We start from the raw sequence: 15971 nt of genomic DNA, 5'->3' as shown, positions 1-15971 counted from the left end.
GAAAAACAAAAGTAATGTCAAAAGACTGTTCTGAAAATAAGACAAAAAATAGAAATACAATATTGCATCTTCAGCTCTCTTGTACCAGTGTTTACATTATTTCAGATTAATTAACTAAAACAGCAGTGTTTACAGTAATGTTCACTTTTTCTAATTAACAGTTATTGCAAATCTGTCCATCAGATTTTCCAAATGAAGTTTCCAAAATGTGCTCAGACTTTGCCGGTGCAGCTGAACCGCACTAAAACTCACAGTGTAAAAATGTTGTTTTTAAGACTGTCAACTAATGAATACATCAGACAGGTTTATTTTACAAATACAACATATTTATTATTGTCTGGTACACAATAGAAAACCTATTACATGCAGATAATAGGTGTATAAAATTTGACTACGAGTAAAAAAAAAAAAATTGTAACAGACAAAAAGATGTATAAAGAACATGGTGAACATAAATGGTAATTGGATCAAATTTCTACAAACCACTTTGCACCCAGATTCACCAAACTGCATTCATCTTTCCACTGAGTCCCATTCACATGATGAGCAAACGATGGCATAATTCACCTCAAGAAAATGAATCCGTTTTACTAAATAATCCACAGGAATTTACCTAATATGGTACACACACCATTTCACACACCTCACCAGCTTCACACATGGAACCAACATGAACATGTTACAGGATACGGATTTTGGCACATTTTAAATGTAAACACAAAAGTTGTTGTTTGGCGAGTAGAAAATAAAAACAAAAGAGAGGTGAAGTTTGGTCCACTTGTCAATGACACTTCATTGCACTCCTGAGATCCTTGCTGCAGCCGACAAATGTTCCACAGTTTGTTGAATCCATTTCTTATTATTCAAATTTTTTTATTTAGAAAGACAGATTTCCATAACATTCGTCAATTAGAGCTTTACCCCTTTAAGGTTGTATATGAGGATAGAAGCGGAGAGTCCAAGTGATTTTGTCCATGGTGCCTTTCTGGTATTTTCTTTTACAGACTATCACAAATTTTAGTTGTGAACGATAAGAAAAATGAACAAACTTTAACAAAAATGGGGATTGCACCGCCTCGAGCAATAAAAACCACAAGAATATAAAAGGGCAGGACACACAATTCACAAGAACAATCAAATGAAGTCAGATCTAATTGGCTTTACATACTCAGTCCATTTGGTCCAGATCTTATAAAAATCTCCCTTTTCAACTTGGAGGGAAAACTAAATCTTTTCCATAGCATAATTCTGGTAAACAATTTCAATCCATTCATCGATGGTGGGTGGATCTGGTTTTAGCCATTTCCTTGTGATGGCTTTCTTACTGGGTGCCAGTAATATAGCCAGCAGTTTTTTGTCTTTATTGGTCCATGTGACCAATTGCAAGTAGCCCAAGCACAACGTTTCACATTTGAATGGAATGTTTACATTGAATATATTTTCAATATGTTTGTGGAACTCTTCCCAATATGGTTTTATCACCTGGCAGTCCCTAAAATCATGGCAGTGGTTGGCTCCCTTAGACCCGCAAAGTCTCCAGCAGGCGTCTCCGTTTCTTTGACGTCGTCCTCGAGTGGGTGTAACTGAATCCATTTTTATGGATCTTCTTAATTGTCCATGCGTTCATCGTCTGCTTTCATTAAATCTGAAAGCAGACACAACAGAAAAGAAAAAAACATTTAATCATTTGGCTCAGTTACTTTCTCTTTACCTCTTGCATGCCTCTTTTCAATATTTTGTGGACATTTGTTAAATATTTTGGGCACTGGTTTGGAGGAAAAACAACAAAAGTATGAATTGGATAGATAAATAATCCAATATTAGGCTAAAGTCAATGAGAGGGCAACACTGGAAAAGCTGTAAACACGGCAGAATAATAATTCATCGTATTACAGCAACAATAATTTACCACTGGAATATTATGAATTTTTGAGCAGACTTTGCACAACGAACAGATTAAATGCCTCAACACTGATAATAAATAAGTAAAAGTTTAAAGTACAACTTTGAAACCTTTAGAAAACTTAAAGAGTGGATGAAATCTTTACCGTGCAGAATGCCGCGAACGTAAGTGGACAATTTATCCATATCTTCCAAACTTTCCAACAGGGCAGCCGCAGTAGCTTCTCCTGGTTTCCTGCTGTTCTTCCACCTGACCAGCATCCTATGCTTCTGCATGGTCACATCCTGCTCCGTCTCCAGGATCTCATCCAGATCTTTGGTCAGTAAGTCTAAGTAAATGGCTGCCTCCTTCCACTCTGACCCAAAGTTCTTGGCGACCTTCATGAGCTGCTTCTCTGACAGGTCCTGACCCCGATGGATCTTTGCTCTCAAGTCATCTGGAAAAATTAGACAAGTTAACTGGAAAAGCTTTGTTTAGTAACTAAATCCATCTTTTGTCCAGTCATCAAAAGATGGACACTCTCACCATCATCTGTGGGACAGAGATGGTTACAATGTTAGTAACACGACAAAACCTGAAAAATATGATGGAAAATCTGTGTAACTAAAAGCTAAAAAAGAAGCCTACATTTGGCTCTTTTCCTTGGGTTTTCTTTGAATGCAGCCTGGCAGTCGTCTGGAGACAAAAAAAAGAAAGAAAATGACTGACATCATCCATGTTCTAACAAAAATCAAACTACAAACCAGCATAAAATCCCTATGGGCAATTTAACGTTCCTGTATGACTGGTAACCCTTTTGGCCACAATGAAACATGAGTAAAAAGTAGAAATTTAAGACTTTTTTTTTTTTTTTTTTAGGAGGGATGAAATTATTGGTCAGACGTAAATTGTCATGTAGATCAAAAAAGGGCATACAAGTAGAAATTGATTAAGTTTATTTTTGTAACTTTTGTTTTTTTAAATTGCATGTTGAGAAAATTGCTTTAGCGGCAATGGACAAATGGAAAAAGGACAAATACCCATTTCAAGGGTAAAACAGGTAAACTAGCATCAGAGGAGTCAATAGCATCAATAAACACCATATTTTAAGTTACTTAAAAATAAAGAATATAGTTACCTGCCCTGTCTGTATTTTTAACAAGATCATAAATTTGACATAAATATGTCCTGGAAAAAAAAAAAATCTACTGAGAAATATACTAATGTATTTAACATAATCAGTCATAAACCACAGTCCTGTAAGATTCCTTTGGATCTCTTTAATTAAATTCACTGGTACCTGCTCTGATGACGGCAGACCAGACGACCTCATCAGTGCTCTTCTTTCTTACAGACCATTCAAACGGAGGTTGCTTGTCATAGAAGACCTCGAAAAAGCCCTTTAATGCTATCACAGCTAGTGTAAATTCCAGCTCCTGCAAAAAGACAAGAAATTTATTCTTGCCATTGTAACCAAAAGTTACATCAAGATAAAAAAAACAAGTCCTGCAGAAACACTGAAAAAAGATAAAGTGCAAATATTCCAAGATCATCTAGTTCCACAAAGATCCTGCACACAACTTGATGCTTTAGTATTTTTACACCTGGGATTATGAGTCAATCCTAGTGACGCTCACAATTCACTAACATGGAGGCATGCACACCTGAGGTCTGACCACTCCCTCCGGCTCACTGGAAAAGCGAAATATCCCCTCAACCAGTCTGCAGAAGGAGGATTTAGTCACCCTGACGTATTTATTCGGGTAGCTCTGAACCTGATCACGTATATCCTGAATGAAAAACAAAGCAGAGGGTTAATGAGTTTCCTGGAAACAACAACCAGGAGAATTAAAATAAAAACACGACGAGAGCCGAGAAACCACATGGAAAAACTAACTGCAACCAATTTAAAGAACCGGCATCTTTCATTTTGTGTAGTTTTTCCACCAGCTGGATCCTCCCAGACCCACAAGTTCCTGCAACCACAGTCACACTTCCAGAATGGCATCACGGCTGATTTTTGGTTGGTTTTAAATATAAACCGTCCCCTTTTTCCACCTGCTCAATGTTACTATCAGATATGGGGATTGATGAAGCGAATTAAAGCAGTGACCATGGTGATATACAACAATGGAAATGTGAACTGTGTTAATGTCAAAACCACAATGGAAGCAAACATGAGCAGAAGTGAAAGTTACTGTGGGCTCTGATTCTGTTCTTACCGTTTCCTCACGGTTTCAAAAATGAGGCATTTTGCTGGAGTTTCAATCATGAACATTCGAGCTGATTTCATGTCGGCAATGATCTTTATTTCATGAATGGAGTATTTCTCTGTGTGAGGATGGAGTTTGTTTTTGTTTCTGTGTGCACGCTAGTGGAAACAAATAACTACAAGAATACAATTAACAGACTAATTGCTTCTTATAATTAGGAGTAATTGTGTTTGTTTTGGGGGGAAAATTAGTGAAATATTAACTCTGTCTTGAAAACTGTCAGAGAGAAAAGTTAATGCATGAAAACATGCCCAGTCTAAAGTGTGTCTCATTTTAAAAAACAAAAACAAAACGAGTTCTCCCTTCAGTCAGCTGACAAAAATCACAAAACCAGAAATCACTCAGTTTCCATAACAATACCGAGGTAAATAATACCTACTTTAATGGCAGAAATGTTATTTAGGACCAGGTAGACATGGAAGATGTTGTTGTTGGTGTTTATCTGTTTGTAGATCAGAACAATGCCATGATATTCAGCCTGTTCGTCTGCTGGAATGATGGGACACACGGGGGACAGGGACTTCACCCTCCACTTAACGTGGCTACCTGAGTAGCCTGAGGGTGGCTCAATGAAAGCCTCCCTGAAAACCTCATCGACAACACACAGGATCTTGAATGGCACGGCGTTGTCAGGAGACTCTAGAAAATATCAGACATGAAAGTTTTATGGCGACTCTTTTAAAAGAGGCTCAATATTAAAGACATTAATTGCTCTTACGGGCTAAGCAAACAGAGTGGGGGAGGTGGATGGATGTGAGAACAGACGCCTCCTTGTTGACAGTGTCGATGTCAAAGATTGGTCCAGCAAATTTCCAGGAGTTGGATAAGAACGAGCCAAACTTGGACCAGGATAAGACCGAATACCGCACCAGAACCGACTCGCTTGCTTCAAAGGCCAGACCGGTGACCGAACACTCGTATGAGCCTTCTCCTTCCAGCTGCATTCTTTAAACACAGACACACAGTGTGAGTGACGGCACTGATTGACATGTACATTTCTACTGCACAGGCGGTGTGTCTCACTCACTGGAAACATCCGTTTGAAATCCTCTGGGGAGTAACAAGCTTTGTGCCGTGGGTCTGTGGAGAGAACATCCAGTAATTTATTTGCAAGTTGGAGTGAAATTACAATCAAGAAACATCAGGTTTCAGATCTCACCTGAGCGATGCTTTTACATTTTTCACAGCAGAACTTGAATGTGTGAGCTGTCAGAATAAACAAAAATTTTTTTAAAACCAAGCAGTGATCCTTTAGAAAAAGTTCAGAAGAGACAGAAGAAGTTTAGAGCCACTGAAAACAAATAAAATAAAAAATCATCTTATCTACAAGCATTATCTCATTGGATGAGCAACATCTACTTTGGTTTGTTTTCTGACCTGTAGAAATCACAGAAAAGTTCAAAATGCATCAGTTCAGTTTGGCTGTCTATGTCTGCAACAAAAACAAAACGCTAGGGACTTTCTTATACCGTCAAAGAATTTGAGTTTGATAAAGAAAAGGTTTGCAAGCAATTTTGCTTGTTAATTTATTTTGGTTTGGGTTTATATTTCAGAAAAACACATATAGACAAATGAATATAAAATGTATTTAGTGACAGTACCAAGATTTTTGTGCACCTGTACAAAATATCAGTGAAAACGTGCAAAAACAATTTTTTCAATGTTTTTTTTTGTTGTTGTTTTTTTTCATTTAATGGTTTGTTTTGTTTTTTGGGTCAGGCACAAGCCCATCTGCCTATATGTATGAAATTTGACTGCAGCCAAGCAGCAGGTTAAACCTCCTGCTTGATCAGGATTTGCTGCTCGTCTCTTCATCACGTTGGAGGAGAAAAAGGAAGAAAAACGCTGTAAAGTAATTCCAGCAATGTCAACATCACTTCCACTGATGAACTTTTAATAGATTACATGAAAGTCCTACACTATTCATCACAACAATGTGAGGAATGTAAATATTTATAAATGTATTGCATTTCAATGAATGAATAACAAAAAAATTAAAAAAATTAAAAAGAAAACTTCCAGATTTTATTTAACAACTTATTTCTCCCTTTCTGCTTTTTCAAAAACGAAATTGAGGCAAAGCAAAGCAAATATCTGAAGTTTTATTATAACCCACAATAACTTCAAACTGGTTTTAAAACTTCCCATTGGGTGGCACAAAGGAGGAATGTGTTCAGTGGCGTGATTAGGTAGTTCAAAGTGTTTCTCACCAGACTCTTCATCTTCCTCCTCATTCTCTTCTTCCTCCTTCTCCTGCTCTTCCTCTTCATCTTCCTCCTCCAGCTCATCAGCTTCGTCCTCCTGCTTTTCCTCTTCCTCCTGCTCATTCTCTTCTTCCTCCTCCGCCTGCTGCTCTTCCTCTTGTGAGCTGACCTCAGTGGATGTTCCTGTTTGTTCAATAAATCAACATGTAGCAGACAATTAACAAATAGCTTAATATAATCCAAGCATTAAACCTTCACAGTGATGTGATATTTGTACTTACCATAGCTACTGCCCTCACTTTGTGAGAATGTATCTGTAACTATGTCTATAAAAATAAGATGCAATTATTACACGTTTTCAACATCAGAAAAATATATATACTTCAATAAAAGTATATGTGATCACTCCAATGATAAAGAGTCTCTGTTAAATCTCAATTAAAGCTGTTAAGAAGTGAAGTGAGAGGCACGGTGTTGCAAAAAGAATAGATTTATTAGAAATGTTAGTAAGATCTGTAGTTTAGATGAAGAAAAGCATTTTCCCTCTGATGAAAGAAGATGAGCAGCTTAAAGGACACAAATAAGGAGCGACTGAAAATTACTTTACCTTTGTCTTTCATCACAAAGACACTTCTATCTCTGAAAGGTAAAGACACAACCCCAGTGGAAAAAGTGTAGTCAATATGTTAAAAGTTTGACATATTTCACTGTTTTTTGAGCCAGACTAGTATTAAGTCAATTTAAGTAATTATAAATACAAGCTTAAAAGCATGTATTTGTAAAATCCACTACTTTGAAACAACCTCATTTTGTCGACCAGCTGCATTTCTAGTTTTACAAAAGCACTAAAATAATCCCACTTTAAGTTCAGTTTGGAGGACAGGAAATAGTAGAAGGTTTGTTTTGGGGGCATTTTCAGACAATGTGCTCCACCAGAGATCTCTCAGCGTCGCACTGTTCATAAGAAATTGTGTCATGCAAACATGTTTAATCCATAACTCTTCTGTAAAACTTCAGACTACAATTTTCCCAAAACGCTGCAAGCAAAGTTACTCCCAAGTACAGAGGGTTTGTCATTCCAAAGCCAGAGTAAGATCTCTGATAGAAGATGAGCACTAATGGCAAGACTGAAATATTAATATATCTCATGGAACTGTTCACATTAAATAGAAACATGTTGCACGATGTTGATAGTAAGTAAAATAGGATAAATTATTTTAACCATATTAATTTAATCACTGGGCATTTTTCTAAGCCTAGGATTGAAGCGAGCTGTTGATAAAGTAGGAGTTTCAACAAGATGCACCTTACCTGACGCCTATTAAAGGGTAAAAACGCTTTGTCAGTGTGTTGCTAATGTTTGTTCCACTAAGATAGTAATGGCTTGCAGAGAAATAGAGGGCCTGTTGGGACGAAACAATGAAGAAAAGATTTTATGACTAAATCAGCATCAATCAGTAACAAGCTATTTTTCTGCTTATCTGTAGTGATTATATTTAAGCTAATATTTTTTATATATATATATATATATATATATATATATATATATATATATATATATATATATATATATATATATATATATATATATATATATATATATATATATATTAAACTCATACTCAATATTTCTTGCTTACCATTTCTATCTCCTCAAAAAGCTCAGAAATATCTTCCTGGTACGACTCTGAACTGAAAACTTCCACAATCTTCTGGATGAGGGGAGACCCACGATTTGATTGTCTGGACGACACGATGCCTAAAGGAAGATGAGCAGGGATTAAAAAGTAATGAAGTTACAACCATTACAATAAGTTCATCTAATGTCTCACTTTAAACCCACCAGAAATACAGGATGAAAAACAAATGAAATCTTTTTCCAAAGTTAAATGATGAAGCTTCTCTGCTATAAGGTCCTCAGATTGTAGAACATGATCCGCTGTGTTTGGACTGTCGTTAACCGGAACGCTTCCTCCTTGTTCTGAAGCATAAAAAAGTCAAACAGGTGAGATCATTATATCAACTCACAGTGAACTTTAGTATCTGCAGCAGCAGATCTGAATCACCTCCTCTGCAGGCCTGTATGATGATGACCTTTGGTTTGTCTCTTAGCTCTGGACAGCTCTTGGAGCCCAAGTGTTTGAAAATGTTGTTGATTGGAAATTTATCTGGTTTGTTCTCTTTCCAATCAACCCCAAGAATTTTCCCCAGCTTCCCATGAGACATGAGAACCACAAACACGCTGTCAGTGTGTTTTAGTTTGGGATGTTTAGTGAAGTCAATTAAAGCCTCATCAATCGCCTGGAAGAAGACAGAAAATCATGTCACCAGTTGTTAAATTAATTAATCAGTCAGATGATAATATGTTTCATTTAATCTCTCATCTAGAATAAAATACCTTTCCAGTGAGGTTTGTGTATTTCACCACCTCATATCCCAGATTAGAAAGCAGTTCCTCCATGTTCTCCTCGTCTTTCTCTGCTCCCCTTCTGTTCATTGATTTCTCAGAAAACTTGATATTAGTGATCAGCAGAGCAACACGGTTCCTAAAGGAAGTTTGTGTCACAGGATAGACCTGAGAGACGAATAAGAAAGAGGTAAAGAAACAAAAAATTAACGTTGATTTAAAAAAAAAAAAAAAGCTGTTTGCTGTAGCCATATGCAAAGGACATGTAAAGTTAAGGTTGGTAATTATCATGTCATGTTTACATTATTCAAAATTAGTTTCACTTGATCAACAGCACAGTGAGAAAAATATTAACAAAATCAACCCCAAAATAAAATTAATATATTTCATTATATGTAAAGATATATGTAAATTGGGTTATACATCCAATATAACAAAAACCTTTCACACAACTCACCTTCAGGGTTTCTGTATTTACAATGTTCTTTTTTAATCAAAAGTAACGTCTCATTCAGTTCAACGTATTACTGACCTCTGGATCGTTCTCTTTGGACTTCCAGAACTCTTCCACGCTGGAGACTGAAGGAGTTGATCCACTCTGATCCACTGGGCCTGCTGCAGCTAATGATAAATAGAAATGTGTTGGTTTGAAAGAACCATTTACATTACATTTACTAGAGCACATTTATGACTGCATTATATATTATCAACACTCACTGGCACCTCTGGTTAAGAGGTGTGAAAAGCTCTTTCCAATCTGAACTATCTCTTATTGCAGCAGTATACACATATCATTTTTTAGAAAATGTGTGTAAACCTCTCACCTGGCAGAGCAGGCTGGACGTTGGACAGACCCAACTCATAGTACAGTGTTTTATCCAAACTTTTCAAGCAAGTAATCATCTTGCTGCTGGCCTCATGTCCTTTCCTCTTCACCTTGTCGATGAGACAGCGTGCTTTATCTGCTCTGCTGTCATTTTCTTCAATTACTGCATCCTTCTCCCCATCATTCAACACACCATCATGCAAAAGGCCGTCCAGGAGTTGATTTATTACTTCTTTGGACACCTTGTTCACAAAGTGGGATCTGACTCTGTCAAGTTCTTTATCTGGAATTCCAAAGATATAGAAACAAATAATGCAAAATGTTACAATAAATACAGTAAAGTTACAAAAAATAAATAGACAAGAGATGCAGTGCAAAAGTTACTACAAGCACCAATATTTTGATGACTTTTGTTTCTTTGGCAGCTTGATGCTCTTTCTGTAAGCTATACGGAGAAGGACGGTGCAGCAAGCACTTGGCTAAATGTGACTATGAAGTGAAGCTAAAAATTAATAAGAGGAGTTTTAACCCTCCCGTGGTTCTAAAACTGAACCAGGGTTGAGCTTTTAACCGTGTGCGCAGTTCTGGCACTGGTTGCTGTTTTAACAGTTTGGGTTCTTCTGTTTTGTTTTTTGTGGTTCAGCAAAGCTAAGAGTGATGGGTCACCCAGTTGGCCAACCATGACATCTGCTGCGCTCTTCCTGAGCGTCATGCCAAGATTGTTGGAGGGTTAAACAGTTAAATCTAGCAGAATCTGCAATTTTTAGATGGCCCTGATCCAAATGCCTAAAAATTGCTGAAATTGTCCTTTACTGCAGTTTCACAAATCAGAGAAATGTTTCACACATGGGCGGAAATTCCAGGAAGTTTGGGGGGTTTCGGACCCCCCAATCTTGGAAAAGTATAAAATTATCATAAAAGAAACCTTTGTGTTTCAACAATATCAATATGAAAAGGCTACAGAGACAAAGAACAAAATAAATCTGCCATACATTAAAGAAAAAAAATGAGAACGATTTTTTAGGTCCACCCCCGCCACTATTAGAACAATGGTTTAGTCCTCTGAAGTGAGGAAGTAGCTGTAGCTCTGCAGCACAAACACAAAACCCTCTAGTAAGTAAAAGCTTATAGCAAAGGACATGCAACACTTTGTATTTATTTTCACTCAATAGAAAGAAACCCATTAACAATAAAAATCTGACTGCAGTTTGTTATTTCATTACTTCGGCTGAGTCAAGACAAACTGCCAAATTAGGCCTTAGAAATCAAAATGAGCAAAACTGGCTACATTGCATAGTTGCCTCTTTTTTCTGTCAAAGGTAACCAATATTTCAATTGTATTTAACTCCCCAAGTCTTACTTTAATGAGAATAGTTTGAAACAGGAGGGGCTGAGTGTTTACATACTAGCCGACAGCTCTGAATGGGAGCCAGACAGTAAAAAATAATAAAGTATGCCTTTATTTCTTACCATCTTCAACGTGGAGCCTTTAAAACTACAAAATCTTAATATTTTTCTAGAAAAACTCTGGTGCCTAGCCTTAAGTTTAAGTTATGACACTCCCAGATATTCAATTTCTACATGTTTATAGGTTCTCAACCATCCAGGATAAGGAAAAACAAAACAAAAAAAAATTTAAAGCAACTTAAGTTATAAATTAAATAACACACATAACTTATATTAAGAGCCACTTCAATAAATCAATGTTTATAAGGAATTTTATTACGTGGAGTTACTCATTAAAACTTGTCTTTAGTCAGAGCCTTAAATTTCTGTAAAGGTGTAGCAGAGAAGATCAGTGACACTGAACCAAACTCATATCTAAACATCTGAATCTCAGTTTGACTCCTATGGGTCTCAACAAGTTGTTTACTCAGAAAAATACATCTGATTGCTACTTGCTAGTCATTTTTGGTCCTTCAGCTTGAAGACAACAAAAGTTTAAACCACATTTTATTGTAACTTGCCGACCCCCCCAAAATTGTTCTTAAGAAATGTCCCTGGTTTTGGTCTCATCTATCTAAAGATAATTTTGTTTTCAGAGACTTCATTATTTATTTTATTTGTTGTTTCTGTAGTTTTCTTTATTAGTTTATTTTGGATATTCTAAATGTATTCCAGTTGCAGTGTTTAAATGTTCAATGGAATTTAGATTTTATTGATTTTTTGAGAATGTGTTCTTTAATTTTTATGCCATTATTGCTTTTACTTTACTTGAAAATGTTCTCAAAACAACAATGTTATTGTTTATCACAATAATTTCTGGAGCAATTTGTAATCCAGCAAAATTTTATATCGTGACAGGCCTAGCTTGAGAGCAGATCTTGTGTGACCGAGACCAAAAAAAGGGTAAAAATTGCCCTTTATTGCAATTTCACAAATCAGAAACATGGTCCTAAATATTCTGCTATTAGAGCAGAATAATCCAGTCCAGGTTTGAAGAGTCTAGGTGTTGTATTTTTTAAACTAGCGTCGATTAAAGTTGCGGAAGGTAGTGAAAAATTAGGTTCAATAGCCCTTTAGCCATTTCCCGAATTGGAAGCTGGAATCGGAAACCAACTTCAGTTACGTGTGAAAAATTTGGTGGAATTGCCCTTTAGTAACGTTCCGAATCAGACAATAACTTCAGATTCATACTTTGGCATGAGTAAAGAAAAATATATTGTACTTTTTCTTTTTTTCAATTGTCCTAGTATTCAGTGCAAAGCGGAACCGAAATTAAATTTCTTGTTTTTGTGAACAAATTAGGCGAATAAAGCTGATTCTAACTCTGACTACAACACAGCATAAGTATCATCTTTAAATTTCAAAGTTCTCTGACCTGACATTGTTTGATTCTGAAGTTTCCAAACTTTGGCCTGCAAACAAAACAGAACAGAACAAAACACAAAAGAAAGAAAAGGACAACAACAAAAAAACCTAGCAGAAACTAGCCGCTCAGGAGAGAAGGACTTCGTGGGAAGTGAGACCATTGCACTCCGGAAAATAAGGGGGCGCTATTTTCTATATTATTCGCTGTCTCCCATTTTTGTTTTCTTATGAAATTCGAGATATAGCTTCATTTTTGAGAAGCAGTTCCACTCTCAGCATGTACTTGAACATCTCTCTTTTACTTACTTCAGCGTTCGTCACAGTTTTTAAATTCTGTAGCTTTTGTGTACTTCTAAATTTGCTTCTTAGTCGCATCTTTTCAGGTTTACTACTGCCTCTAGTGGCGTGGGGATGGTAAAACAACTAATATCAAGTTATTAAATGAGAATACCACAAATATTTTTATTTTATTATTAATTTTTCATTTTTGTAAGGAGGGGGAGCAAATTAAATGATCTAATAAAAAACCTGAAAGTGGTTCCAGTTTCTCTCGATGGCCAACTTGTTGAAACTGTGGCAAATTCAACTTTGCTGAAAACACTGGCTATATTTTTAAGAACTGCTGTCAGAGACTATCTTTTAAGAAGACCCAGTGATCTTGAGGTTAGCCATCTGGAGTTTGTGTACAAGACAATTTTAAGTGTTTTTACTGTTCATCTCCTCTGCTGGTTTGGTCACATGAGCTGCAGACAGACAAACCTTTGAGAATAATTTCAATGGCAGGTAAAAAAGCAAGTAAATAGTGGAGAAATCAAAAACTACTCGGTCTCAACTATTTGTTCAAAGAACATGGAAGACGACAAGAAATATTTTAGCAGAGAACACCCATCCTCTTTTTTCATCTAATTTGAACCTTCTAGCTCACGAGGGGATTATTGTGTCCCTCTGGCAACTAAGAACATCTAAGGCCTTTTGGACAAGCTGAAGGAGAACTGGGTGGCTGGAGTGGACTCTGACTCCAGTGAAGTGGCTTCGCCAACAACAAACATCATCTCCTACGTACTGCAAATGAGAGACAAACTGGAAAAGTACAGAGAACAAGTTAAAGACCATGTGCAGGAAGCACAACACAAGTAAAAGGTACGGTATAACAAACATGCCCGTGAAAGAAAGCTGAAGACTAGCCAACAAGTTTTAGTACTTTTGCCAAGTGGACCAAGTAAGTTGCTAGCTAAATGGCAAGGACCCTACACTGTGCTTAGAAGAGCAGGTCCAGTGACTTATGAAAGGATCTGTCCAGAAAAACAAAAGTCAAAGCAACTGCTCTCTGTGAATCCGTTAAAGGAGTATCATGAAAGAAATATTCCAGAAATGGATGTGAAGCAGATTCTGTTGGTACAAGATGTTCAGCCTGAAGACAGAGCCATGTTGAAGGATGGAGAAGCTGAAATGAGTCCATGCAGAGAATTGGCTAAAGAAGAGGCTCCAAAGCATCCGACTCATGATCAGTGGCAACAGCTGAGTGAGATCAAACAACCTTTTCCATCTCCGTTTATAAATGTACCTGGGCGAACTGATGTCATAAAATACAAAATAACTTTGATAGATACAATACCTGTTCATCTTAAGCCTTACAGGATTCCAGAACGACTGATGGAACTGCTGAAAGAGGAGGTCCAGACCATACTGGAAATGGGAGTGATGGAGCCATCAAGAAGCGAGTGGTCAAATCCCAATGTGGTGGTTCCTAAAAAAAGACTCAACTTCACTTCTGTTTTGACTTAAGAAAGCTCAACAGCATTTCTTGTTTTGATTCTTATCCCACGGCACGCATTGACAAGCTACTGGAAAGACTGGGGAAGGCCAAATAAAGTATGTAAAGTGTTCAATGTAAAGTAAATCTGTGCAAAGTTTACTGGCAAGAACCTTTAGGTCCATCTTGTAAAGAATACACAGCATTTCACATTCCAGGCATGAGTTTACTCCATTATACTGTTCTACTCTTTAGTATTCATGGGGCACCAGCTACCTTTCAAAGGTTGATGGGCATTATCCTTAATGATTGTTCAAAGTTTGCTGCGGCCTACCTGGATGATGTTGTGATCTACAGCGAGTCTTGGGAGGATCACCTACAACATTTAAAGGTTGTGATGTCAAAGATCCAGAATGCTGGTCTCACTCTGAATGTGAGCAAGTGTGCATGGGCACAAGAAGAAGTCAAATATCTAGGCTACCTTGTTGGCCATGGACAAATAAAGCCACAACTTGAAAAAGTAAAAGCCATTCAAGCAATCCCCAGACCCAAAACAAAGAAGCAAGTGAGATCATTTTTGGGCTTAGTTGGGTGGTATAGAAGTTTTATACCCCCTTTCTAAACTTTGGCAGCCCCTCTGAGTTAACAAGAAAGCCTACTTTTAAAATGATGTGGAAGGATGAATGTGAAAATGCATTTTAATCTTTAAAGAAACTGATCCTCTTTTGCAGAGTCCTAACTTTTCCAACCCATTTGTTCAAGTGGATGCTTCAAATGTTGGTCTCGGAGCAGTGCTGGCTCAAGGAGAAGCTGGTGAAGAAAAACCTGTCCTTTTCTTAAATAAACTGTTTGACCAGGAGAAAAAGTACTCCACAGTAGAAAAGGAAGGACTTGCAATACAGTGGGCTTTGGACTATTTAAAATATTATCTCCTAGGAAGAGAATTTACTTTGCAAACCGATCAAAGACCTCTGAAGTGGCTGCACTCCAAGCAGCATCAGAATGCATAGATATTTCGTTGGTGCCTTGTCCCTCAGCCATACCAGTTCACCATACAGCATTGTCCAGGTAAAACAATTCGTATTGCCGACTACCTTTCTCGTTTGCCTGAGTTTTGTGAACCAGAAGGGGGAGGAAGTGAGAAAATATTAAGAAACAATAAGATTTTCTGTAATATTTGAATGCTATAGTGTGCATATGATCCTTTGTCTGTGAAATGTTTGTTACCTTGTGGGTGTGTTGTTGCAGCGGCCATCTTGGAATCCTGCTAAGAAGGAGACCCACCTCAAACCCAACTCTTATATGGAGGGAGCAGTAGTTTGATTGGCTGGGGGTAAATTGAGAAGGAAGGGATAACCAGTATACAGGTGGACTGCTGGATGTTGCAGACAGACTGACTGATGGGAAAGCTGCCATTTTGAACTGTGCTGTGACGCTGGAGGCCTAATAAACCAGCTTTGAATATTGAACACTCAAGTTTGCTGATTTTTTTTCCTTCCACACCACACTTTTCAGTTCCAACAGTATTTCAACGAGATTTGCAGTAGTTGCAGGATACATCAATTAATAAATGATTTAATACATAAAACCTCTTCAGTTTTAGCCAGAGCTGTCACTCTTTTAACAGATTTAACAGGAAAAGAAAAAATAAAACAGGTTAAATCACACCTTCAACATGAGAATCAACTAGAAAATAACTTATCAGGATGAATAACGTTTATGGTTTTTACCATTTCATAGCAATTCATTAGCAACAGTTCTGAGTTCTCATTTGGTATATTGTCCCAATTTTTATTATTTTTTTTTTTTAGAAAT

General features: G+C 37.1%; 2 protein-coding genes across 2 annotated transcripts; both read right to left on the bottom strand.

Annotated features, from left to right (window-relative positions):
- Positions 1 to 355: 355 nt before the first annotated feature.
- On the bottom strand, positions 356 to 6371 carry LOC122833094 (NACHT, LRR and PYD domains-containing protein 1b allele 3-like). Its single transcript, XM_044120396.1, has 11 exons — positions 6366 to 6371; positions 5315 to 5361; positions 5183 to 5235; positions 4874 to 5100; positions 4535 to 4794; positions 3547 to 3672; positions 3183 to 3318; positions 2531 to 2578; positions 2429 to 2434; positions 2049 to 2339; positions 356 to 1645 (listed from the first exon to the last, which is right to left on the bottom strand). Exons 4-11 carry the CDS (start codon positions 5097 to 5099, stop codon positions 1608 to 1610), a joined length of 1131 nt encoding a protein of 376 aa, XP_043976331.1. The 5' UTR covers position 5100; positions 5183 to 5235; positions 5315 to 5361; positions 6366 to 6371; the 3' UTR covers positions 356 to 1607.
- Positions 6372 to 6399: 28 nt separating this feature from the next.
- On the bottom strand, positions 6400 to 15412 carry LOC122833093 (caspase a-like; the record flags this gene model as incomplete). The annotated part of the gene is made up of 11 exons (XM_044120395.1): positions 15384 to 15412; positions 9591 to 9875; positions 9299 to 9387; positions 8758 to 8934; positions 8426 to 8660; positions 8203 to 8340; positions 8000 to 8118; positions 7671 to 7762; positions 6967 to 6998; positions 6641 to 6685; positions 6400 to 6542 (listed from the first exon to the last, which is right to left on the bottom strand). Coding segments are annotated over exons 1-11 (1383 nt in total), but the record flags the coding sequence as incomplete, so codon positions are not given.
- Between the last annotated feature and the right edge of the window lie 559 nt (positions 15413 to 15971).

The sequence above is a fragment of the Gambusia affinis genome, linkage group LG06, assembly GCF_019740435.1.
Source record: "Gambusia affinis linkage group LG06, SWU_Gaff_1.0, whole genome shotgun sequence".
In the NCBI taxonomy this organism is placed as follows: Eukaryota; Metazoa; Chordata; class Actinopteri; order Cyprinodontiformes; family Poeciliidae; genus Gambusia; species Gambusia affinis.
This window is presented reverse-complemented; position numbering and strand designations above follow the sequence as displayed.

Bases quoted from the DNA above. Each gene is read 5' to 3' on its own strand.
- LOC122833094 (XM_044120396.1), bottom strand. From the start codon at position 5,099: ATGCAGCTGGAAGGAGAAGGCTCATACGAGTGTTCGGTCACCGGTCTG. The intron at 3,673-4,534 runs GTAGGTATTATT...TTTTTCATTCAG, and splicing joins ATAACATTTCTGCCATTAAA to GATATACGTGATCAGGTTCA. The intron at 2,579-3,182 runs GTACCAGTGAAT...TTTTGTCTCCAG, and splicing joins GTCTGCCGTCATCAGAGCAG to ACGACTGCCAGGCTGCATTC.